The sequence below is a fragment of the Solanum lycopersicum genome, chromosome 1, assembly GCF_036512215.1.
Source record: "Solanum lycopersicum chromosome 1, SLM_r2.1".
NCBI lineage: Eukaryota > Viridiplantae > Streptophyta > Magnoliopsida > Solanales > Solanaceae > Solanum > Solanum lycopersicum.
The window spans coordinates 79,559,764-79,585,496 of NC_090800.1; the positions used below are offsets into that span (position 1 = coordinate 79,559,764).

A 25,733-nucleotide genomic window follows, 5' to 3' on the forward strand; every position below is an offset into this window, starting at 1 on the left:
TTTTCATACTTCATCAAAGAGAAAACTTATGCAAGCACTCCTTTAAATGTTTAAATCTAACAACACATTAACAATTAACTATTTAATTGATAGGAGAGTTGAAGTGCTTCTTCAAAAACATACTTGTAGAATAACAATTTTATTTATAATATATTATGTAACATTTTAAAAGCAGAAAGACAAAAAATTAACCAAATCGAATTAATATCAAAGAGAAATCGATATGATTTTAAAATTTTTACTTTTAATTACACATTACAAAATATTTAAACAATTGATATCATATAATTTTTTAAAAATAATCAACCAAATCGTCTTATTGACACCCCTAAACACAAGAGTAGCACTGAACAAATAGGCAGCGAGTTAATTACTTCCCAGATAGGAAACTAAAGTAAAAAAGAATAATGTTCCAAAATCCAGAGTGCCTACGTACGCGCGTAAAATTAGATCACCAGTCTCTCTCATGGCGCGTGGAGTCACACCCAGTTGAATCTGAACATAGTTGCACTATCGGATTCAACATGGAGACCGACAATTACCAAGCCTGAAATATTTCACACTTTGGCTATTCATGTATGACTATATACAATATAGTTATAGTCCTATCCATAGCATTATACGCATATATATTCATTACATATATCTCGATAAATAATTAAAAGCTCCAACCATATCTTCATATTTTCCTCCTTATAAATAGGGAGGGATTAAAAGTCATATGGAACATACAGGAAGAATAACACAATAAGGCATGGGAAAAATAATGGAAAGTTCAGCTTCACCAAATGGTTCATTTACTAGTGCCATGACACTTACTGAAGAGGAACTAACCTGTGTTCCCAAGCGTTATATCCTTCCACCATCCTTACGGCCCAATTGTACCTTGCCAATTGTGGATCTATCTTATCTGCAATACCCTCATCTTCGATCTCAGATAATTCAGGAAGTACACCTGGCTTGCAAGAAATTTGGTTTCTTCCAGGTACTACTTGTCATGCAGTTTCGTGTCGTGTCCATGTCACCCTGCAACTGCATACTAGATAAGATAATGTTACGCTATTCATTTACTTCCTTCCTTGCGATAGGATCCAAATAAGAAGTATATGCATGCCCCAAGTGAGAAAAAAGATGATGCCATATCATCAACATACAGAAATAACTTAATGTCACACATGGTGCATTAAGGTTCTAGGCCTCATCCCCTTTGTCTTCTCATTAACCTTTATTTTGATCAAATTTACTAAAAACAAGTCAATGCCCAAGATTTCAGCTACTTAGATTGTCTAGTAGGAAGAAAAATCTGACGTTCTTCACAAATTCACCTGTGCAAAATAACACCATGCATGCAATAAATGATTTTGCAGGTAATTAACCATGGAATCCCAATGTCAGTCATGAAAGATGCCATAGAAGTTGCGAGTGAATTCTTCAATTTACCAACTGAAGAGAAAAGACATCTCTTGTCTTCAAATGTTCATGACCCCGTAAGATATGGTACCAGTCTAAATCATGTCAAAGACAAAGTATACTTTTGGAGAGACTTCCTCAAGCACTATGCTAATCCAACCTCAACGTGGCTCGACTTTTGGCCATCAAATCCCACAAGTTACAAGTAAGTCTTTCATTTTCTTTACTGAAATATGTTTAACATAAAAGTTGTCTTGTAGATTAAATTTCTTACTGTTTAAGAACGAAATAATTTCTTCAAGATACTAAAGAAATTCTTCATGCAGGAAGAAAATGGGAAACTACACAGTGGCAGCACAAAAGTTGCAAGAAGGACTCATGAAAATGATATTTGAGAGCTTAGGACTAAACAGTAATTACTTACATGAAGACATTACAGAAGGTTCCCAGGTCATGGCAGTCAATTGCTATCCAGCATGTCCTGAGCCAGATCTTACTCTAGGATTGCCACCACATACAGATTACGGTATGCTAACGATCATTCTTCAAAACCATCTGGGCTTACAAACCATGGATCGAGATGAAAAGTGGCATTCAGTTCCACTCATTGAAGGGGCTCTCATTGTTCAATTGGGAGATCAAATGGAAGTATTGAGCAATGGTAGATACAAAAGTGTTCTTCATCGAGCAACAGTTAACTCAGAAATAAAGCGCATTTCAATTGCAAGCCTTCATAGTCTAGCTTTAGGTAAAAAAGTTAGACCTGCATCAGAGCTTGTCAATGAACAACATATCTTATCCTATAAAGAAGGAGGCTTCAGTGATTTTCTAGATTTCATTTCTGGAGAAGATATCGTAGAAGCTAAGTATATAGACAAATTAAAAATAAACTCATGAAGATTATGAGAAATGAACAGCAGAGCAGAGCAGAGCAAAGCATACAAGAAATCTCTTCTTTAACAAATTCTATGCCACACAACCTCTGTATCCGTACTGTTTAAATACACACGCACATAACTAGTAATTATTTGTTCTAATACTAATATCAATCGTCAGGGTCTCTTCATTCTTCATGTACAAGATCTCACTATGACAAATAAATTTTCAAACAAAGTTTATCAGTTCATTTATTTTTAAGTACAAATTTCATCTTGATAGATTTATGAAAGCATGATTTGTCAACACCATATAATAAATTATCGAAATCTTTATTCAGCCAATGTTTTACCTCAATTGGCTAACACCAGACTTCAGCACATAGATGTTACAAGCTGAAAATTTTAAGTTTTTTCTTCAAATAGCAGAAAATTCAATACATTCATCACACTAAAGCATTCAAGTTATTTAAAAGGTATTCATGCTTACTCCTAATGTAAATCATATCACATTCATCTCTAGTACACATGTTTATTTTTTTATTGACAGTAAATTGATAAGGAGAATTCATTAAGATCTTAAACTAATTAGATCTGCAAAGCCACTAGGATGATTTACCATTATAAAGTATATACAGATACAATCAGCTTCCAACGATATTTGTTTTGTACATGTAGCTCGCAAATAACCAGCATAACAATAATTTAGTATTATAATCTTTTTCCTTATTTCTTTTTTCTCCTAATAAGACAAGACGGAATGTGCTTCAAACTCAAGTTTCATAAGCCTGGCATGTCAATATGAAGAGTCTAACACTATAGAGAAATTTTCATCACGGTGTTCTTAGCCAAATCCCAGAGGTCCAACACTATCCTGTTATCATTTCAGAACTCTTTCAAATTAATTAATCATCATGACAAATTATCTATATTTTCTTACACTGAATTGCTTCTTTTTGCATATATTTCTTACTGTTAGTGGAATAAATAGTACAGTCATAACTCACTCTATTTCACATCATAATGCTTTTAACTCATTTGCACTATAAAAAATTCAGATTGTTGTTAATGCTACTCTAATTGCCTGCAATTTCTTCATCTAATTTGCTTTTGCTTTTACTTCAAATTAATTCCTTAGACAAACAAATTGTATACAATACTTAAGTCATTGCTATTGATCCTAATTCAAGCTGCTAATTTACCATGTTGTTCATCGTCTGAAATCTTATCTCCTCAGTAAATAAGAATAAATTGCTAAATCCATCGGACAGCAGTATTTTCTTCAATCTTACATATAATAACATATTAGAGGATCATAAATCCAAGCCAATATCTTGATAAGAACCTCATTTTTCTCCTTGAAGTTGAAATTTGATTTAGTAATGATTTTTTCGTTTCAGCAAAAGAAAATTCTAATCTCAACTATTGTGTTACCACTTTTGCCTAGAGTAATACGAATAACTTTAGAAAGCTATTGACTTATTCAAAAGAGCACTAATCATATATTAAGCGAGTTACTAAGTAGTTAGCTTCCTCATTGATCCAACTTCTAATTTCTAATTTCTACTTCCTTCAGAAATTAACAGCATACTTCAGAAATTTAACATTATTTATGCAATATGCTCACCAATCATATCATCAACCACTAATTAAACTACTATAAGCTTGAATTTGCAGTTGAGTTTGTCCATTCCAATTACAAACAGTGATTTTGTGTATGATTTACATAATCTCAGGATATATGAATAGCAAACAAATAAAATTGCAGATTTACCTGAATTTTTAGTATAATTAGTACTACAATTACACAAAAATAGAGAGAATTTCAATTGATTCGAGAAAAAAGTAAGGGCGAAAAGAACACTTACGAAGAGAAGTGAAAAATTGGTTCGAAAAATTTGCGGTTACTTCTCTCTGTATTGTTACGTCTCTGATCTTCTCCATTGGCATTTCTTATTTTCTGATTTTTCTGATTCTGAGATGAAAAATTGAAGGAGAAGCTTCTAAAATGGGAGAACGGGTGGGTTGATTGCCTGCTACGCGGGTCTAAATTGAACTTTCTTATTTTGGTACAGTAGTGTGACACGTGTCTCTATCAACGGCTTACACTTTTAAAGCTGTGGAACTTTAATTTCTTTTTTCATAGTAGGAAAAGTATTTTTCTTCGTTTCTGTTTTCGAAGATTCTATTTTAGTTGCAATTATTTTTGTGACATAAGTATACACAATTTTTTTTTTTTAATAAAATCAATAAGTGTACAAAAAGTAAAGGAAATATATGTTAATTAAAGAGTTGCGATCAATCTATCAACATTATAATTTAGAATGATAAAATCAGCTTATAAAATTATGATTTGATTTGGACATGTTAATGATCTAATTATTTTATTTAGTTAGTTCAAAAGGACTCATGAAAAAATAGTTTAAAAAGATATTTTTTATTTGATATATTCTATAAAATCATAATAAATTCATTTGATATATAATCAAACAAATTATAATAAACAAACATAGATTTTAAAAATTAAATAAAAATTGAATAAATTGGATTATATTCTGACTTTAATTTAATTTATTTCAGTCCACTTAAAATTATTAATTTAGGTCATTTTAACATGATTAAATTTTATCTAATGTTACTCACCTGACATTTACATTATAATTCACTATATCGTTTAATAATCTTTTATAAAAGAATAATGCCTCTATTTATTTATTTTTGCTATATAGGAAGATATGTATTACTTCTCTGATATTAAGTTTTTAATTGAAATGGAAACTATTTCAGAAAAATTAATATTGAGTAACCATGAACTTCACATCTATGGAGAGGCCGATAGGATGTATTAGAAACTTGGTGTATGTATTAGTTATTATGAAATTATTTAATTATTTGATTTGTAGGATTTTCATATTAGTTATATACTTTTATCAGTAATTAAGATATAGTAAATTATGATATTAGTAATATAATATTTTTTAATACATGATTAAGTATGATTAAAGATACAATTATCTTTAATACATCAAACCAAATTGAAAATTAAAGAAAGTCAAGACAATCAATTCAATATGCAGTATATATTAATATCAACATTACAACTAGTATATCTTATTCAATACTATTCATATATATTCTACCAAACAACTCTTATTACATTAACTTTGCATGTGTGTGTGAATTAATTTCATAATCAAAATTAAATATTTTAATTCCCATTTTTATGAATCCTTCACTTGCAAGTTTATCTATGTATGATACATGAAATATACCAAAATAAAAAAATGGTTCAAAGGTGATTAAATTTGAAAACTCATAATTTAAGAGCTGTTTTTTCATGTCAAAATTTAAAATATTCTTACTAAATTTAATAAATACATTCAAGAGTTCATAAATGAATCCTCTAATATGTATTGAATTTAATCAGGTTTTAATATAAAAATTAAACTATAAAAATAATCTTAATAAATCAATATTAACATTAATTCAAAAAAAGAAAGAACTAGCAAATAACAACTTCAATGGCCAAACAATAAAAAAAATTGTTACTATAAAAGAACTATTTAACGATGGATTAGCCAAAATTTTGTTAGCTACTATTAAAGAACTATTTAGCAAGGAAATAATTGGTATTAGCACACACATTGTTATATATAAGTCAAAGAAAGTCAAATCAACACATATATACATGAAAAACCTGTTGTCATTCATTATTTGGAGTTCTCAAAGAGATCGTCAATGTGATGTTGCTAAATGTTTTTTCAAATCTCATGTTGATAGTCGTATTAAAGTCTGATATGTTTCAGATTTACACTATAAAAGGAAAACCTTCTTTATTAAAGAACTTTCCATACTCAAAGCTTAAACTTGAGACTTCTGATTAAGAATGAAATAATCTTATTTATTTACTGCACCACATCCATTAGAGGCGATATTACTAAATGTTGTGTAGTATTTTCATTTTCCCTTCCTCACCTTATTAGCAAATGCCCCTAAGCTCTTTTATTTATATCATATATATATATATATATACGAATCTATATTTATATTTGTGAATAAATATAAAAGCTGATGGAGCTTAATTTGGCTGTCCATAGTGTTTTGAAAAACGACCAGGGCCTCTGTATAACCCACACTTCCCTAAAAGGGAAAAAAAATAATATTTAATTGACTTATATATACTGTTAGTAATTTTTATATTATCTTTGTAATTAAATTTGTTATAGCAAATTATAACTCTGTAGTATTTGTAGCCGGTATAAATTAGTTTCTCTAACTGTGAATGATTTCTTCTATTGATCATTAAAATATCAAGGTAATATAAAAAGTTAGTTTATTATTTTTTATTAAAAAAATAAAAATAGGCTTGATTATAGATAATATTATTTTCAATTAATTTAATATATATATAAAATCAGACTCATCTTTAACTAACTTAAGAGAATTTGATTTACGTTACATGCGTAAATGCTACTACATGCTCACTAAAGAATATTTGAAGTCCGTGCTATAGATATGGATTCACAGATAAATTAAGGATTAAAATTATTACTATGTTATTTATTTAATTATAATTTTTAAAAATTATATATTTTTATATTCATTGAATTGAATTCAATATCAAAAAAGCTGTAATTGCCTCTGATTGAATCAACTAAATTCATGCATAATTTAATTTGAAAAATCGTTTTTTAGTACGTCATATGAACTAAAGATATAATAAAATAAATCGCATAGTAATTATTGGCTTTCGAAGCATCTTTTGGCAAATGGAAAAAAAATCAGCAGATTTACAAAACAACTATGAATATGATCATATTATATATTTATATACTATGATATGAATATCTTATAGTCCTAGAGAGCTGTTGCTAGCTTGTTTGCAAGTTGATCACGCAAGTGTGGACAAAATAAATAAACTTACCACTATGCAGATGAGATAAGTGATAACACTCTTCTGTCATGCATGTTACATGTATATTGACTCGTATCGGTACGAGTTTAATATATGTTATTTTTTAATTTTAATTTATGCGATATAATTAAATTTTATTAAATTATTTTTTAAAAATATTTGAAGATATTAATTATTATGATTTATAGTAATTTTTTTTACATAATTTTAAAAGATCTCACGTGTCATAATTTACTTGGCAATTTTTTTTGTGTGCGTGTATTTTTCAAATATTTCAAGTTATTAATTATTGTGATTTATAGTGTATTTTATGTCATAATAAATAAATATTTTATTTATAAATTAAAAAATCACTTCAAAAGTAATCATGTTAAATATTTGGAGTAATGGATACATTTTCATACAAAATGATTCATGGAGCATAGAAAATATACATACATGAATATAAATTGTTCAAATATCTTTGAGTAAATGGACAATCTACCGATTTAATAAATTTACATGGAGCATAGAAAATATACATACATGAATATAAATTGTTCATATCTTTGAGTAAATGGACAATCTACCGATTTAATAAATTTATTACGACATGCATATATTAAATTTATCTTCTTTTTTCATAATTATGGTATCGGATTAATTTATATACATATCTCGAATAATTTTTATTAGGTATTTATTATTTTTCATCAACATAGATATTGATAAATTTATCTTTTAAAACTTTAGTTTTTCTTTAGCCATAGAATTTGGGAGTAAATTTAAAAAATAAATCATTTATAAAATTTGATCGGTCTTTTAATTATCTTCAAAAACTTGACCAAAATTACTTTTAGTGAAATTTCACTTAATACTTATAATTTACTTATCTTTTTCATATAAAATACACATGCAAATATAATTTTGAAATTCAAAATTATTATTCAACATAATTTTAAAATTCAATAACTATTATTTAACAGAACTTTAAAAATTCATTGTATTTTTTTTTAAATTTCAACTAAATTTATCATCAAATAAAAGTAGAAATGAAATTTGAAACCTGGCTTCTAGGAATGACAATGGGGCGGGGGAGATGCAGGGCGGAGTAGGTTTGAGGCTATGGGGCGGAGCCGATGATTTTTAAAAAAAATTAATATACGGAGGGGCGGGTTGTAGGTATTTGTGATTTCATATGATTTCAAACTTAATTTTAACTTTTTACATGTTATTGAGTGATAGAGCATTATTTCTTGAGATAATTTCATTAAAACTACTTAGATATTTAAGATAATAAGTGAAAATCGTTCAATAAAAAATAATATAATTTCTTGCATGTTTCACTATTGACCTTTAAAAAAAAGTTTAAGTTACTATCCTATTAAATTAATACAACTTAATGAAAAATGAATTTATTTTTATGAATTTTATTTTTAGGATCAAACATAACTAGAAAAAATATAAAAAAATTATGCGAGGCAGTTTCATGCGAACCGGTTCTATGCGAGCCAGGATAGAACGAATTAAAAATAAAAAATATTATTATACAGAACGAAGTAAGACGAACCAAATTTTTTTACAGATTAAGCTCAAGTGCTCAACCCGCACCGCTTCATTGCCATTCCTACCGGTTTGGAACACTTAATCATTTGGTAGGATAAATCATTGGGTTGTGGTGTCAATGGGTCATCTTTGGCTAATTTAAAGGACTAAAATTGGTGAAGGGTATATTTAATGGACTATCTTAGATATATACTAAACATTAGGGACCATTTATGTCATCTTCTCCATTTACGTGTCTTCGTTGCAATTTCCAGTGGCTCTCTCTCCCCCACAGCCTCTTTGTTTTTTGCATCTGAATTCTGCCGCGAAGGATCAATATCCGCCGCTAAATTCCTCATATTCCGGCGAATTTCGTGTGCTTGTAATCGCCATGAATACAGAATAGTAAGTTCTGTTGTCACATTTCTTATTATTTTGCAATATTTCCTCATTGCATTATCGCAATGAACACAGAATAGTAAGACTTGAACTATCCCTTCCGATTAGTGTCTGTCATTCAATTTCCTTATCTAACTCTTTTTTTCATTCAATTTATACATGTATTATTGTGGATTTATCGAAATTATTGCATTTGTTGATTTCACTTGTAAACCCTAAGTCATTATTCTACAATCGAATGTCGTTTGAAAAAATTGATTACTTTTTATACGTTAAAGCTTGATAAAAATACCCTGAGATCGACTTTCTGTTTTATGTGCTACGTTTTCCCTCCTAATTATAGTAGGGAGGTGGGTGAAAATGCTCAACCATGGCTACTTTATTTGCATTGTCTTATTAGCCTAAAAAATATTTCCTTTTTATCATTTTTTACCTTTTTCTATTTCAATCAGTCCCAAAGCCAACATATAGCCATATAAATTGATCATAGTACTAAAAGGCGGAAAGGAGGGAGTGTCAGTTTCCTCATGAACTTCATTCCAGAATACATCTGGAAAATCTTCTATTTTCAAGTTGCTATCTGTTTCTCTATTTAAATATATCAAATTCGCTGTGAATTAGCTATCAAATTTAGTTAGATAGAGTTTCTATACGGTGTGTTGCTTAAGACTAGCTTGAAGCATGCTTAAAGCTTGAAAATATGTGTTGTCCAGGTTCGGTGCTTTGTGTAACTTAAGGCACTAAAGCTTGCATCTTAGTGCTCATGAAGTCTATCTTAAAGAGGACAACACTAATCAACAAATATAGTTCCCAAAGCGATATATTAATTGCTTAATTGCTAAAGGAATTTTAGTACAGATGAATTAGATTTTCTTTTTTTCATTTTTTATGAGTTATGAATGAAATTAGAAATTTAGTAGATAAAAAAACTAGTCACCAATTAAATCAGAAACTCAAAATTGTATTTTTTTAATATTTGAACGTGATAAAGAAAGGATTTTACTTCATGAATTTCACTCGGTTGCAGTTGCAGTTTTCTGTAAGTTAATCTGTATGATTGTTGTGTGTGTTGCTGATTAACATTTACAACAAATTTTTTCTTGCATTACATATGCTTTTTCACATTAACCTTTCTTCAATAAAAATACTCACTTCAGTTGTGTTTTGCTTTTAAGTCCCTGCAGGCATTTGGTGCCTTTCTATTCTTTTTGTGTTTGCCAACGTTGCTTTCATGGTTACCTCTAGATCAGTTGAAACTCTTGGTGTGTTATTTTAGTACTGAGGTCCAACTAGTAAAATCTAAGTCAATTTTTTGAGAGATTCCCTAAAACTGGTTTAAGTGGGAATCAGGTCGATAAATGTTGGTCTTCCTTTGTTATAGAGTTATTTTAGATAAGTATGAATATCAATTATGTGTCTCCTGCTGTAGCATTAAATCATATTAAGTGCAATCTAGAGAACAATATCCCAACGTAATCTACATTGAAAAATTTGTAGGCTATGTCTGATTTATTTATTTTTTTCAAAAAAAGAGGCTATGTCGGATTATAACTGATAGCATATGGCAGGACAATTATCCTATCATGTCTGTCTCTTTAACCTTTCAAATAGGGTACAATCCTTAGAAAATCTCCTCCCCAGATTCTATCATAAGAATCACTATAACCATACTATAACACCACATCTTGTAAGCATGTAAGAGTGTGTGGTGATTCTATAATGTAAAGACTAATTTGTCTTGGTTTGTTGATAAATTTGTGCAATAACATTTACTAAAGCAAAGTAAATTTGAACATCTGGTGAATGAGACGTAATGTAGATCTTTGGTAGTTTCATATAATTATAGTCAAATCAAGTAGGAGGATCAAATTAAATACCAAAGTGGCCAGCAGATGTTGCTAAATTATGCATATGTAGAAAGATAACAGACTTTTCTACAGTTTTGTTAATATAATAATTGAATTTTCTTAATTGGTATATTTGCTGTTCTTCATCTTAATGTTAGTGCTTGTTTCTGTTAGTGATTTAGCTGTGTCATCTAGGATAGTATGCAACTTTCAACTTCTGCAAGCTATTGAGTTTGTGTTATGATTACATTTGTTGTGGTTTCTGTGCAGTGACTACCTGTTCAAACTTCTGCTTATTGGTGATTCTGGTGTTGGAAAGTCATGTCTCCTTTTGAGGTTTGCTGTAAGTTTTCCTGTCTTGGATTTGTCTGTACTGACTTTTTTCTCTGGTGCTGCTTTTACCTTTCCTTTGAGTATCAGACTTACTGAAATCTTGATTGATTAGACAAAAATTTTTGTGGAGCATCATGGCCATGTGTACTAGCCACTGGATTCTCCATGTCTTCATTTTTCTTTTCCATTCTCCCCTTGGAGTGAATCAGTTATCTGAGCACTTACTGACCGCTTCCCTAATATTTCGTTTTTATTCTAAATTTGTGTAAAATTTTCATTCGTATGTCTTTGATCGAGTAGTGATCTTTTTGGGTGGTGCAGCAATGTGCTTTTATTTAGCATTCAATTTCAAATCATCCTCAAAGAACCTAATCCACCTTCGGATCCCCTGTTCCGCAAAACCATAGCTGTCCATAGGTACTTCACCAAATTTCCAGACAGCCAAAACAACGGCCAATATGAATAAGACATTGATATTTCAGTAAAGCTTAATTGCAAATTTATTGTGAGTTCCATTTACCTTCTGTGGTATGTATCGGAAAATGGAAAGGAAAGAAACTGATATGCTTGAAGATTTGAAGGAAACAGAAAAGCGGTGTCAATTCAGTTCAAGAACACAATGCTATAATGTGCAGTAATTGACAGTACCTCCTTGAAATTACAATATCCAATCCAAGTTTGTACTTCTGCCCTATAATTAGTCACATTTTCATTGTTTGAGATCAGCTGGTCAAATCTTTGGTCGTTGGACTTTGGTAACTCCACTTCTTGTATTAGAAGCTGCACAAAAACCACTATAAGTTGCAACTTAACCTTTCAAAATGATGACATAATATATCTATAAACTTAGGTCAAAATGACCTCTTTGACTCTTGAAGAAGTGAACAACCTAATTATGGGACAGAGTAAGTACACCATATGACATAGTTTTGTTCTTTGCACCATAGTAATGAAGCAAACTAAATAACCTGTCTTGGTTTAAGGATTTGGTTTTATCAAAGGTTCACTTGAGGTGCGCTTAATCCTGAAGCTTAAAGAAGCTTAGGGAGGTGCTTTGCCTCACTTAGGATGTGCTTTAGCCTTTAGTATAGGCAAGGAACTAAGGTGTGCGCTTCATTGCCATAAGTTCTATCTTGAATAGAGCGGTACTAAACAATAATATGATCAACAAAAAGATAATACTAGTAATTATTTAGGAAATCATTTTGAATGATATTGTTATGTCTTTCCTGTAATGCATATAAATTATATATTATTTTGTCTGTTTCGCCTTTTTAAACTTAAGCCCAAACTTTAATTGCTTAGAGTAATTTTTAACGCATTTCGCCTTTGACAACTCTATCTAGTTGCTTATTTGGTATGATCTCCATGTCAATTCTTTTTCAGAAAAGGGTCAAAAATGCCATTTACATATTAGAAATGACTCAAAAATACCCTCCGTCCGGGTGTATTTTCTTTTTTTTTTTCTTCGTTGTGCCTTTTTTCTAGAACTCCAGATAGGCCTAGAGCACTTTTTAACTCTTTTCGCCTTTGAAAACACTGATTTGTTGCTTTTTTGCTGTAATCTCCATGTCAATTCTTTTTTATTGAAGGGTAAAAAATGCCCATAACGTTTTAGAAATGACTCAAAATTTCCCTCCCTCCACCAATTGGATAAAAAATGTTCTCCTTCCACCTATTGAATTAAATTTGTCTTTTTATCTACCTATGGATCAAATGTGCTTTTTTCCCCTGTTCTATCAAATTTGCTCTTTTTAATGTGGTTCTATTTTAGCTCATCTCATACCAATGTTTACAAATTAAAAATTAAAATATTTGTTTTTGAGCTATTAAGTTCATCATTCTCTCACTGTGGTTCTTTTTTGTACCTTTTAGAAGGGTGAGGGAGGGGTTGTTTGCTTTTTATGCCTTTTCGGACCTACCTTCTTAGAGCGATAAAGATGCTGCATGACAGTTCCTTTTCTGGGACACCATCTTTCTGCCAGTTTTTTTCCTGTGATAGATTCATCTACTATGTTCACTGCATGGACAGCAGTCACCCCTGACATGGATAGAGGGTGGTCTAATTCATTTTATTTTTTTGCTTCCCAAGCGAACAGCTCTGGAATGGCCATCTGGCACTAGGTTGTCATTAGAATAATTGTTCTGAAATATCCTTCTATTTTTTATTTTTTGGGGGTGTGGCATATATTGATTCTCGTTTACTAAAGATGGGTCATTCTTCTAGTAATGTCAGGACATTGTTTTTTGTTTGCTAGCCCCTTGTCATGGTCTGTTGTTACAAGTAATGACCGAGGATAGTCCCAACTTTTCCAACCACCAGAATCTACTTGAGTACCCTGATGGAGTTGTTTTCTTGCTTTAGAGTGAAGTTGTAACCACCACTATCACGTAGAAAATAACTTCGCCCACGATATTTGCTCCTCCTTCCTATAATTCAGAGGCATAGCCACTATACTGGCTGTCATTAGAAAAAAAGTTCTGAAATGTTCTGTTTTCTTTATCCTTTTTTGGCATGGATGTGGATTCTTGTTGACTAAAGAAAGATGGGCATTCTTCTAGTGATGTCAGGACATTGTTTCTAATTTGCTAGCTCCTTGTCACAGTATGTTGTTATAAGTGAAGACTGAGGATAGTCCTGAACTTTCGAACTATACTGGAGTCTACTTGAGTACTCTAATGGAATTGTTTTCTTGCTTTATAATGAAGTTGAAACTATCAGTATCTTATAGAAAACTACTTTGCGCATAATATTTGCTCCTCCTTCCTATAGAGGCATAATCAGTCTATGAAGTTCCACCTTCACCCTGTGAACATTTGATTGATTAATGATGAACTCATAGATTCTTACCCTGCTGAAAACTGTATCAGAATATAGTTCAATGTTGTTTACATTTTTCTTCTGTAATTGTTGGCTGACTATTTTGTCTCTTTTGCCATCAGGATGACACATATCAGGAGAGCTACATAAGCACAATTGGAGTTGATTTTGTAAGATACTTTAATGGTTTATGTGCTACTCAGTTTTACATATGGTTGGAATTCTGTGATCTTTTTCAGCCTGAACATTTTTACTTTTATGTGATCACTGATTCTACCAAATATCCAAATATTTTTGTGTAGAAAATCAGGACAGTGGAGCAAGATGGAAAGACCATTAAGCTTCAGATTGTAAGACTTCACCTGCTCTTCTGCTTCAGGCCTTTCTTTTTACAGACATTGCGCTGCACTTTTAATGAAATCAAGGCTGTTTTCTATTTTGACACTGTTTAGTGGGATACTGCTGGACAAGAGCGTTTTAGGACTATCACTAGCAGCTACTATCGTGGAGCCCATGGCATAATAGTGAGTAGTGACCTTAATTTTTTTAACACAATATAAGAACAATTAGTTGCCTGTAGAGTTAAATTACCGCTTTCAGTACCTGTTACATTCTACATTCTTTTTATGGCCTCTATGGTAGGTTGTTTATGATGTGACGGATCAGGAGAGCTTCAATAATGTGAAACAATGGCTGAGTGAAATTGACCGTTATGCTACCCCAAATGTTAACAAAATTCTTGTTGGGAACAAGTCTGACCTTGTTGCCAGTAGAGTTGTGTCGTATGAAACAGCTAAGGTGAATCATCTCCTTGCAGATATTTAATGATCCTTCGTCTTTAAATGGAAAACAAACTTATACTAATTTATTTTTAGGCCTTTGCTGATGAAATTGGTATTCCATTCTTGGAGACCAGTGCGAAAGATGCTAGTAACGTAGAAGAGTCTTTCATGGCTATGACTGCTGCTATCAAGAAAAGGTAAATGCATTCCTTGTATTTAGATAATGCTAATCAATGGTGTCTTTTATACCTTTTCCAAGTTGTGCTGTGATCTTTGATAAAATCCAACTACTACCGTTTTCTGTGAGGCGATTACTTTTTCGCGTTTATCACTTCCTTCTCTGACATTATGTTTGGTCCCGAAAATTGAAAGATATTTTATGTAGTAAATGTAATTATCTTCGCAGTTAGGATCTTATTGGACGTTTTAAGTGGATTTAAGCATGATATGGAACCACTGTAAGCATTTACATAAACCAAAAGGTCCAAATGAAAGATATAGCAACTAGTATGGTTTTGGCCCCATTCCTTGTAAGATTGCATGGTTTTTAATCAACTTCACTTGATGCTATAAAATGTTCTCCAAATAATCTTTTCATTTACATTTATGAGATGAGCTGGCTTATCTATTGCTTCTCTCAGTTCCCATTATTTCCTTCTCTTTGGCTTCCTGATTGCAGTATGGCAAACCAACCGGTCCCAAATGCTGCCCAGCCTCCAAATGTAAATATTCGTGGACAGCCCGTTGCTCAGAATAGTGGCTGCTGCTCGTCTTGAGAGAACGTCCGAATTTGCTTGCTGGCTCACCTCTCATCCATGACATGTCTACTGTAATCTCACTAATCAACAACAATGTTTACCCTTGTAGCCTTGTCCTGCAAAATCCCTACTGCTAGATATATCTTTATTTCTTGAGAAGAAATATATGTTTTTATTGAAGTGGACCAATTGTGAACATAATGATCTTAGCATTATTTGTTGCACTTCGACACTTTGGCCTGCTTTTGCTTAAAAATAAATTTCTTATAGTTCAACAGAAAGCTATACTGGTGAACATGAACATCTTGCCCCTTTTTTTTTGTGTTATATGGGATGTCCCCAATCAGGCATTCAATCACGATAAGAATTGTGCCAAGCTCAGAGTCCTGCTTGATTAGCATGGTCCCTTGTTTTTTTGAAAAAATAAATTGTTTTTTTGGCAACATTTGCTCCTCTCAGCTTTGCATAAATTAAAACGGCAGAAATATACTATACAACAGTGAAATTCTACTAAAGTGGGATATGTGGAGGTATAGTGTACCTCCAACAACATAGTGACTCTTTCCCAAAGACCTTTCAAAAGAAATATACATTGAAGCCATTAAATGCTTCCGTCAGCAAAGGCTACTTTAGCTGTGACTCAAACTTGTAGGAGGCGTAAGAAAGAGCATGATTGCTCCAGCTGTGATGAATAAGTTCAGCTTTGGCATTTTCACCTGCTGCACCCATTGCTACATGTAATGGATACAGGTGATCAGGCCATGGGTGTGCAATTTTGGCACAAGGTGCTTTTGTCATATAGTTGTTGACATCTTCATACCTTCCATTAACAAGGGACTCCTTAAGCCAATTGTCAAAATCCATAGCCCAAGAAGCGACGCCAGCAGTGTCGCGCAAAGCCCTCAAGTTGTGAGTTGCAGATCCAGAACCAACTATGAGGACACCCTCTTCCTTGAGAGGGGCCAATGCTTTCCCAATGTTAAAATGATGAGTTCCATCCTTCTTTGTCTGGACAGAAAGCTGGCAAACTGGGATGTCAGCCCCTGGATACATGAGCATAAGAGGCACCCATGCACCATGATCCAGGCCCCGGTTATTGTCTTCGTGCACTCGATTGAAGCCAGATGACTTGAGCAGTTCCTTCACCCTTTTCGCTAATTTTGGAGCTCCTGGTGCTTGATATTTCAGCTGGTACATCTGTTCTGGGAAGCCGTAGAAGTCGTAAATAGTGTCATTCAGGCCAGTGATGCAATTCACAGTAGGCTCTGAAGTCTCCCAATGACCAGATATCACCAAAATTGAATTGGGTTTCTGGGTGAAGACTTTCTGGTTGAAGCATTTCAAGAAATGTCTGGCAGGTAACGAATCATCTATGGATAGCATTGGGGAACCATGTGATATGAAGAAGGTCTCATTCACAGGGACAGCCATTTGGCTACCCATTTCTATCAAGATCCAAACGCAAATATCTTTACAAGATTGATTCTGCTATTTATTCACACTGCACTCACCTACCACCATCAAAAGCTCTCACCTACCATCATCCATAACCCTCTGTGATCTCTTTTCATTTCAAGTCAATTACTTAAATAAAGACACCACATGTGCCATGGTGATAAATTTTATTTTATTTTTAAGTATTAAAAACACCCTTGATTCAAGCCGAAATATTAATTCTAAAAATCATTTACTTGACTAAGATCTTGCAATGAAATACATTCCTAAATTCTCTTCAAGTTTAGGAATGTTTTAAACACTTCTTTCAACTTTTTATTAAAAACCCCATGTTCCTATAAGAGTTAGAAACTATTTACTATAATATAATATGTGGTAAATCGTTAGTATAGCTAAATTTAATTACTCGAGTATAAAGGTTGAAGACGAAACTAATAGTTCTGGGATGTTCTCAGTACTACCTCCTAAAGGTAAGGTGTCTATCCCTAATCCGGAAGTTCAGAAGACGAGTACCCTGCCATCTTAGTCAATGAGAATTGTCATTAAATGATGCACAGAATATATTACTAGAATAAAACAGCAAAATAAGTTAATGTGCTTCATATAACCCAGTAGGATCAGAAGAGTAAAACATCAGATAAAATAAAACTACAGAGGGTATCACATAAACGGAAGAAATTTACATTGAAACTTCCACTCCATTATTATAGTCAGATTTGCCTCTTGGACGTGGTAGAAAAGCACTAAAAAAGCACATCACTTGCCACCCAATGTAGGGAAGTGACCTGGGTCTTCAATGGGAGGAGCAGCTTCCACATTGCTCATCGTGTTGGCTTCACTGTAACCTCTAGAACCGCGGCCACGCCCTCGACCTCGACCACCAGGTGCATAATACCTCTCACCCTCAGCAGGCTTCAAAAACTCATTAATGCTGACCGCCTAAAGCCAGACAAAAAAGAAAAGAGAGGATATTACGTGTAAGATGATTACAATTTTCACTCTCATTTATGTTGATTGATTAACACTTCATCTCAATCAACTTCGGCCTGCACATGCACATGTATAAGAGTGTGATGGATTTCTTTTTGTAAAAATGGTTGCATGGCACTATAACAGCTATATGTTGGCATGTCAAAGGATTACCAGAAAATCTGAAAGAAACAGAGGAAACAAAGGCCCGACTGTAGAAGAATACAACATAAATGTACACCCTCTACAACAACATGGTAACATGATACCATTTTCATTGATACGCATCCAGAAAAGAGTGTAAAGAACTGTTGTGGTGTATAGCAAGAATAACAAGTATAACAGGATGGATGCATTGTACATAAAATTTGGTAAAGCACTATTGAGAGCAACATAAGAAAAGCATGTGCTATATAAATATCAGGGATGCAAATGCCGAAGAATTACCTTCTTTGCCTTTTCTTCCTTCTCAGCAGACTCTTTTCTCTTATCCTTGGAGCCCTACAAATCAAGGCATAGAAGTATATTAAGAAGTGTTTTAAAGATATCTGGCATCAAACATAAGCAGAGGACAGAATGTATCAAGATTTCACCAATTTGACAAAGATTTCATCACTGGATTTCTTTGAAATCTGTTGCATGGATTCAAATACTTTGGTGTCGACCTTCCTTTCCTCAGTCTTAAGCGCCTGCAAAGCCTTCCGTTTTTCTTCTAGCAACTTCTCATACTCTTCAAGGGTCATCTCCTATTCATTCAAGGAACACGATTTACATTAAACATAAAGCAATGTACAATTTACCTGCATTCTCTAACGATAAATCATCTGCTGTGAAGCACTAACTCTCTGCAGTGATCTGGTAAGAACTATTAACCATCACCTGCAACTCCACTATGTCTTTTTTTTTAACATTAACATTTCCTAGTTTGAGACCCTGCAACTCCACCATGTCTTAAATACTAGTTCTACCATGACCAGCACTACACTAGGAAAGTTTCTACTACTGATAAACTTCTGCTTCTACCTTTATGTCAGTGTTGTCAAAAGTGAAATATGTAAAAAGGCACTCAAGTCTATTAAAGATTTAAGCACTAACTGCAATTTCTAAATAACTGCAGTTGTGCAAATGTCTTAATCAAATGTATTAGTTAAAGTTTCTTTTAGTAAGTTGTTATCCTATTCCTAACAACAACAACATTCATCCATAATGTTTCTTTAACAATTAGTCTATTGTGTGCAAGCTACATTTATTGTGTAGTGCACGCCTCTTTGACAGAGCCCATAGTCTGACGCTCATGCCTTGAATACTTGGTGCTTGCAAAGAAGCTGCTGCCAAGAAAAGCAAGCTCTGCTTGTGTCACACGCTTAAGTCGTAACTCCATAGCTCAAGAGCGCTTTCAAGAAAATTATTCACAATATTTAGAACATGTAATTTAATGGCTTTAAACATGACCTCACCAAATGTACTAAGCAAACAAGTTCCGATTATGAAATATTCTTCTGTTAACCAAATCCCCAAACATGGAACTAAAATTCAGCCCCTTCTAAAGCAACCCAAAGAACAATGTCCAGAAGTTCCAATGTGCATCAGATATTTACTTCTAATTGATGAGGAATTACCAGGTTATAAAAGCAAAAAGTAAATTATAGACTTGCTAGTTCCATGGGCCTTCAAAAAGGGAGGTGTTAAATTATGATTGTCGATGCTCTCTGGAGCATCTGTTTCTAGAGCAGAGCAGGACATGTCTCATACACAGGTGGCAACACAAGGATCGACAAAGTCCAATCAATATTGTGTTTTGTATGATTTAAGAGGACTTCACCTTATCTTCAGGCTCCTTGTCCGCAGCTTCAGCAGCTGGATTTTCCTTCTTATCAACTCCTGCTTCTTCTTCGGTGGAGGGTTTCTCCACATTCAGATTTTTCTCACCTTCATCAGCAACTTCACCAGTCATCCTGTGATAGACAATACAACCAAATTCAACACCAAATTCAATAGATTTTCAATCTAGTTAGTTTAGGCCATGTAATAAAGTAAGACTCACAGAGTAACTTCATCTGCTTCAGTTCCCCAGTTTCCTCGGCCAGCACCTTCACGCTTTATCTCACTTCTGCTCATACAGTGAAAGATAAGTACGACAGCTTTACAAATATGGTAATAGAAAGGCGGAGGTAACACAGACAAGAAAGATGTATCTACCCGCGTCCAGTACCACTACGGCGTTCAAATGTCCTACGAGGCCGGTCCCCCTCAGGCATTTCTCCATTACCAAAACCACCTTGTCTACCACCACGGAAAGCACGGGGTCCACCATAACCACCGCGTCTTTCAGAGGGTCTTCCTCCTTCCACGTATTCAGGCGCAGCAATACCACCTGAAAATTCTCTGTTGCGAGCAAAGTTCTCATTGTTGGATCCTTCCCTATTGAACCCACCTCCACCACGACCACAGCTGTAGCCACGTCCACCACCTCTACCTCCACCACGTCCAGATTCTGTTTTTGCCTCCCTGACTACACAGTTGAAACAGAGACGCCATAAGTGCAAATTTTGAATACTTGCAAAAGAAAAGGAGGAAAAGGACCCGAAGTGCAATGACTATAAACAGAAGCCTATATGCAGATTGAGCAACAGAAAACAAAAAATAATTCATCCAGATCATTATTCAAGTGGGACCACTTAATTAGAGACAATTTACTAGCACTCTTGAACGCGACAAGCAACAAGCAAGAGAAATAAAAATAGAATAACACAGAATTGGTTACAATCAGACATCTTGTGTGCAATATAAAAAGTATATACATTAACACGTGAAATGTCAAAACCATAAGGCTTGAATAACAGCAGGAATGGGATTCTTTCTCATTCTTTTGAAGAGACACCAGAAATGGGATAAAAGAAAAATTCATCCTTTAACAAATAATAGTCAAATCCAAAAAAATTGCTTCACTCTCAAAACTTGGAAACTTGTAAGTCATTTTAGTTCCATTTGTATATCAATAAACTACGTCGCAATCTCAAACTAGTTCCTGTTTGTTGGGTCAATACCTTAATCCCAAATTAATTGGAGTGGCTTATACGAGTCCTCTATATATTTCACTCTATAACTCAATTACATGTTGATACAGCTAGGCAACTTAAGAAAAATTAGGGATACTATAGAACTAGAAGTTCTATAAATTCATACTTATCCTTATGCTGACCTAATATAGGTGTAATAATAACAACTAAGCATGAATCTTAAATAGTTGGTATCATCTATATGTGTATTTTGCTTCAATTTTAATTAGGCTAATTTTTAAGGTGCATGTACTTTACTTCAATTTTGTTATTCCCTTAGGCCTTAGCGAAGCCACATCAACTCTAAGATAATGTATTCATCTAGACGATTCCTAATGATTATTATGTTCCACCTAGGGACTGTTAAATTTGAAGGTCTACACAGATCATGATTACTTTCTTTTTGATAAATCAAAGCATTGATAATACACCAAGTTGGTCTCACAATAATTATGTTTTGAAGTGGAACATCAGAAATTCAGACAAGCTATCTGTGCTATACGGAATATCTGCTTACCTCACTTAAATTGATCCATATATTAACACCTTTCTCTACGTTTAGCTGATATAGATAAGAAAAAACAAAACATGAGATGATAATGTTTTACTGATTGTGTTATCATCCAAGGTATGTTAAAACCATGGCGGAAGCACATACATTGACTCCCACCACACAACTTTATAAAAATAATTTTTATGTAGTTTAAATTCAACAAGTGACTATCCATGTGATTGTTGTCGAATAACAGTTGAATAATGTTATTTGCATCATACATCATTCCAATATAGAGCGCATAGATCATTTAGATTATCACCACTCACCTCCAAGGGAAAAAAAGAAGTATAAGACAATGTGTAATATAGATGACTCAAGCAACATTACTTTCTTTTTTTTTGAGGATAGTAACACTAATCTATATATTCACAGGTAAACTACATCCAAAATATGTAATCCCCTTCAAAAGGTATTACAGTCTAGTCATATTGCCGTCTATCACCTCTATTTCTTAGAAGTAATCTAAAACATCCCAGATATCTTCTGCTTGGACTAAAATGTCCTCTTTACACCAAAAATTAAGTAACGCTAGACAATTCATCTTGAAGCTCTGAAGTCCATTTTGTTCGTCTTCAAAACACCTCTGATTTCTCTCCAAGAAACATTACTTCCATCTTTTTACTACCATAAACGACCTAGCTTTTCACCATATAAGATTAGTAAAAAATCAATCCCGAGCAACTAGCACTATTGTTTGATGGGTCATTTCCAAATTCCCTTTAAAACTAACTGCAATTTTTAACCTTATCTATAAAAACTCACATGCCAATACACAAATAGTTTTTACTCAAAATAGTGTTTTTGTGTTAAAAGTTCATTAAATGTCTACAAATAATAAATTTAGAACTCAATTATTAACAATTGAAGTTGTCATTCTAAAATACAGAATCCATAAAGTTGATATCCTGACTCTGCCTCTAATAACAAGTACTCCATAGTTAGCTAACACGTCGCAATTGAAAGACGGTTTGCCTATCACTTTACAGATAACAACAGCTATGTATCAAGCCCAACTATATTGGAATCATCTATATGAATTCGCTGTACTCTTTCTACTTTAGTCCGGTTTCATTTCGGTTAATTCCAACAAATAATCTCTCTCTTATAAGACAAATTAACAGTTCTTCAGAACTAGAGGCACTCCAAAATATGACCCTTATTCCTACACGGTCAAATCCTTTCTCAGTCCCATCTGTTTCTCGCTGCTCATCTTCACTCCCTTAAATTTACAAATATTCAACCAACATACAGATACCTAGAAAAATGATTGAGTCGTATCCATAAACAAGACATAAAAAGCTGACTGAAACTCACCAGCTTGAGTAGGGGGAGGAGGCTTAGTGGGGAGCTTCGCCGGCTGTTTCTTAGCCGCCGCCGGCGCCGGAGCTGAGGCTTTCTTCGCCGGATCAACTTTTTGCTGGTGAATAGCAATCAGCTTCGATGGATCATCGTTATCATCATCACCAAGCAAATCAAAGGGGTTCAAATCCGCCATTTTCAAGAGCTACAAAAACCCTTTTTACCTTCGTATGTGTGAAACCCACCGCGTCAACCGCTAGTTCATTCGAATATCCATCAAATCAGTTGTAAAATCAGTACACAAACAACAACAAAAATAGGGATTTTTTAGGTGAAACCCTAGCCGCAATGCAGAAAGAGGACAGTACACGAGGGAGAGTGTGTATGAGACAGAAAAAGATGAGTCAGAGAACCTAATCTGGAAAATACTACATGTTCTATGGAGCTCCTGTACCTTTGATTTTTTTTTATTTATTATTATTATTATTATTTTATTTTTATTTTATTACTTAGTACATTTCTTTATTTTTTTTAATTACTACAGTACTGTACTATAGTAATTGAAAAATATGTTTAATTCAAAATGAGCCCTAAAGTATGTTGTGATACACTAGTATAGTCTAACTTCAAAAGAGATACATATGTGATCCCTAAAATATGTTGTGGTTTATTAATAGTTGATTGTTTTCATATAATATATATTTCTAATAATACTAATAAATTAATATAATATGGTGTAGTGGATGAGATGATTCGTCTCTTAATTAGAAATTTTGAATGGTCAAATGCCCCCCTAATCTATATCGAATTTTCAACTACACACTTAAACTTCACGGGATCATATCTATCCCTCGTCTATTATAAAAAAAACAGTATTAATAAATATTTTTTGCGTCTTATATGAAAAGTCATGACCTTTTTGAGAATTTACAATTCTTTGGAAAAGTCACAACTCATCGAAAAGTCACAACTTATTGAAAAAATCACAACTCATCAAAAAAATCATAATATAAGTTAGGGATATTATAGTAATTTAATATCAAGCTAGAAGTTTATGCTTTTAAAGTATGATTAATCACGAAAATCCCACCTTTTATTTAGTTTACCTATTATCATTATCCCACATGCGTTTTACTAATTTTATCCCCGTGAAGTCAAAAACCAGCTTTTAAGCTGAGCCAAACAGGCTCTAAAGTGTGTAATTGAAAATTCGATATAGATTGGGGGCGTTTGACTATTCAAAATTTCTAATAAAAAGATGAATAATCTCATCCACTACACTATATTACGCCAAACTATATAAATTTATTAATGTTATTAGAAATATATATTATATGACAATAATCGATTATTAATAAACCACATTATATCTTAGGGATCACATGTGTATCTCTTTTTGAAGTCAAGAGTACTATACTAGTGTATCACAACATACTAGGGCTCATTTTGAATCAACATATTTTTCAATTACTATAGTACAGTACTGCAGTAATTAAAAAAAATTAAATTAATAAAGAAATGTACGAAAAATTTTATGGTGTATTAAGTATGCTATATAATAGTTTTATGAGAAATTTTTTTAATAGAAAAAAGTACATTTGTGGTTCCCATGTCTTTTCAACCTCTCATTTTCTCTTTTCACTCCTCCATCCCACCTTTTATTTATCCCTCTCTTTAATATGAAGTATTTGACATTATTATTTTTTAATTTTAATATATTTCACTACATAAATTTAAAATAATAAAATAACAAGATCAAAGAAAAAAATAGTACTATATTAAAATTAGCATTTCATTATCTCTTAAAATTAATATTTATTTCATTGCCTTTTTATAGCTCATAATACTCATTTGTCAAAAATCAAATCAAGATAAATATATTGATACTAATTTAAATTTGAAGTCAAATAGTTACGTACTTAAAAAAGTTAAATTGAGATACGTGACCTTAGAAAAAATTAATTGTTTTAGTTTTAAGATAAACATAAATAATTATTTAGATTATATAATCAGTTTATTTTTTCATTTACTCTCTCCATCATTTCATTCAACTATTTTTTTCTCAAAATTCAAGCTATAAAATGTATTTTTTTTCATGTGCTAACATGACAAGAATTGCAGGTTATAGTATTTTTTGTTGAATTGCAACTTATGTGGAAGGTTATTTATGAACAAACATTATAAGTTGTAGTTCTTATGTTAATATAAAAAATAAAATATACTTTAAAGTATCAATAAAATTTTATATTTCTTAATTTCAAGAATATAAAAGAATATCTTATAAATTGACAGAAGAGTTTATGTAATGAAAATAAAAAAAAATATAATTTAATTTGTCAATTGACAGATAATTTTTAATAATTATTTTTAGAAATATAAATAATCAATCCATGGAAGAAAAATAATATCAAATGTTCAAAGTACGATGAATAAAAGGTGGGGTGGAGGAGTGAGAAGAGAAAACGGGAGGTTGAAAAGACATAGGGGTCACAAATGTACTTTTTTCTATAAAAAAAATTCTCATACAACTATTACATGGCATACCTCATACACCATAAAATTTTCATTAATACTACCGTTTGTTGACTATAAATAAAGAGTTTTCGTCTCATTTTTTAGTCACAATTTATTTAATATTCTACTTTTTTTTTTTTGCATTTTTTATTTTTGTGTGATTTATTATCGTTAAGCGAGTTTGAATTTTAGCTGAATATGAGGTATCACTATTCTG

At 32.5% G+C, this 25,733-nt stretch overlaps 4 protein-coding genes and 1 long non-coding RNA gene across 8 annotated transcripts; 2 read left to right on the forward strand and 3 right to left on the reverse strand.

Annotated features, from left to right (window-relative positions):
- Window positions 1–224: 224 nt before the first annotated feature.
- On the reverse strand, window positions 225–4,289 carry LOC104648931 (uncharacterized). 4 transcript variants are annotated; one of them, XR_011210812.1, is made up of 4 exons: window positions 4,154–4,289; window positions 1,835–2,173; window positions 835–1,032; window positions 225–547 (listed from the first exon to the last, which is right to left on the reverse strand). It is a non-coding gene; the product is annotated as an uncharacterized lncRNA (long non-coding RNA). The 4 variants fall into 4 exon arrangements; XR_002028594.3 differs by having other exon boundaries at window positions 835–1,039; XR_742863.4 differs by having other exon boundaries at window positions 539–1,032.
- On the forward strand, window positions 755–2,532 carry LOC101248726 (flavanone 3-dioxygenase 3-like). Its single transcript, XM_004231096.5, has 3 exons — window positions 755–985; window positions 1,368–1,615; window positions 1,737–2,532. The coding sequence occupies exons 1-3, from the start codon at window positions 755–757 to the stop codon at window positions 2,305–2,307; spliced, it is 1,050 nt and encodes a 349-aa protein (XP_004231144.2). The 3' UTR covers window positions 2,308–2,532.
- Window positions 4,290–8,985: 4,696 nt separating the features above from the next.
- LOC101255135 (ras-related protein Rab-1A) lies at window positions 8,986–15,945 on the forward strand. Its single transcript, NM_001322035.1, has 8 exons — window positions 8,986–9,129; window positions 11,241–11,313; window positions 14,247–14,294; window positions 14,427–14,474; window positions 14,577–14,648; window positions 14,767–14,922; window positions 15,000–15,103; window positions 15,586–15,945. The coding sequence occupies exons 1-8, from the start codon at window positions 9,116–9,118 to the stop codon at window positions 15,680–15,682; spliced, it is 612 nt and encodes a 203-aa protein (NP_001308964.1). The 5' UTR covers window positions 8,986–9,115; the 3' UTR covers window positions 15,683–15,945.
- A 147-nt stretch (window positions 15,946–16,092) lies between these two features.
- Window positions 16,093–17,357, reverse strand: LOC101255627 (4,5-DOPA dioxygenase extradiol). The gene has a single exon (XM_004229692.5). The coding sequence runs from the start codon at window positions 17,105–17,107 to the stop codon at window positions 16,289–16,291; it is 819 nt and encodes a 272-aa protein (XP_004229740.1). The 5' UTR covers window positions 17,108–17,357; the 3' UTR covers window positions 16,093–16,288.
- Window positions 17,358–17,641: 284 nt separating this feature from the next.
- LOC101255921 (plasminogen activator inhibitor 1 RNA-binding protein-like) lies at window positions 17,642–23,441 on the reverse strand. Its single transcript, NM_001322024.1, has 7 exons — window positions 23,018–23,441; window positions 20,288–20,600; window positions 20,133–20,198; window positions 19,911–20,043; window positions 18,682–18,834; window positions 18,536–18,589; window positions 17,642–18,058 (listed from the first exon to the last, which is right to left on the reverse strand). The coding sequence occupies exons 1-7, from the start codon at window positions 23,196–23,198 to the stop codon at window positions 17,876–17,878; spliced, it is 1,083 nt and encodes a 360-aa protein (NP_001308953.1). The 5' UTR covers window positions 23,199–23,441; the 3' UTR covers window positions 17,642–17,875.
- Window positions 23,442–25,733: the final 2,292 nt, after the last annotated feature.

Coding starts and splice junctions, on each gene's coding strand:
- LOC101248726 (XM_004231096.5), top strand. CDS start 755: ATGGGAAAAATAATGGAAAGTTCAGCTTCACCAAATGGTTCATTTACT. Junction 986..1,367: donor AGAAATTTGGTTTCTTCCAG/GTACTACTTGTC, acceptor ATGATTTTGCAG/GTAATTAACCATGGAATCCC. Junction 1,616..1,736: donor TCAAATCCCACAAGTTACAA/GTAAGTCTTTCA, acceptor TTCTTCATGCAG/GAAGAAAATGGGAAACTACA.
- LOC101255135 (NM_001322035.1), top strand. Junction 14,649..14,766: donor GTGGAGCCCATGGCATAATA/GTGAGTAGTGAC, acceptor CCTCTATGGTAG/GTTGTTTATGATGTGACGGA. Junction 15,104..15,585: donor ACTGCTGCTATCAAGAAAAG/GTAAATGCATTC, acceptor TCCTGATTGCAG/TATGGCAAACCAACCGGTCC.
- LOC101255627 (XM_004229692.5), bottom strand. CDS start 17,107: ATGGGTAGCCAAATGGCTGTCCCTGTGAATGAGACCTTCTTCATATCA.
- LOC101255921 (NM_001322024.1), bottom strand. CDS start 23,198: ATGGCGGATTTGAACCCCTTTGATTTGCTTGGTGATGATGATAACGAT. Junction 20,601..23,017: donor TCCTCCCCCTACTCAAGCTG/GTGAGTTTCAGT, acceptor TCAACTGTGTAG/TCAGGGAGGCAAAAACAGAA. Junction 20,199..20,287: donor CGTAGTGGTACTGGACGCGG/GTAGATACATCT, acceptor CTGTATGAGCAG/AAGTGAGATAAAGCGTGAAG.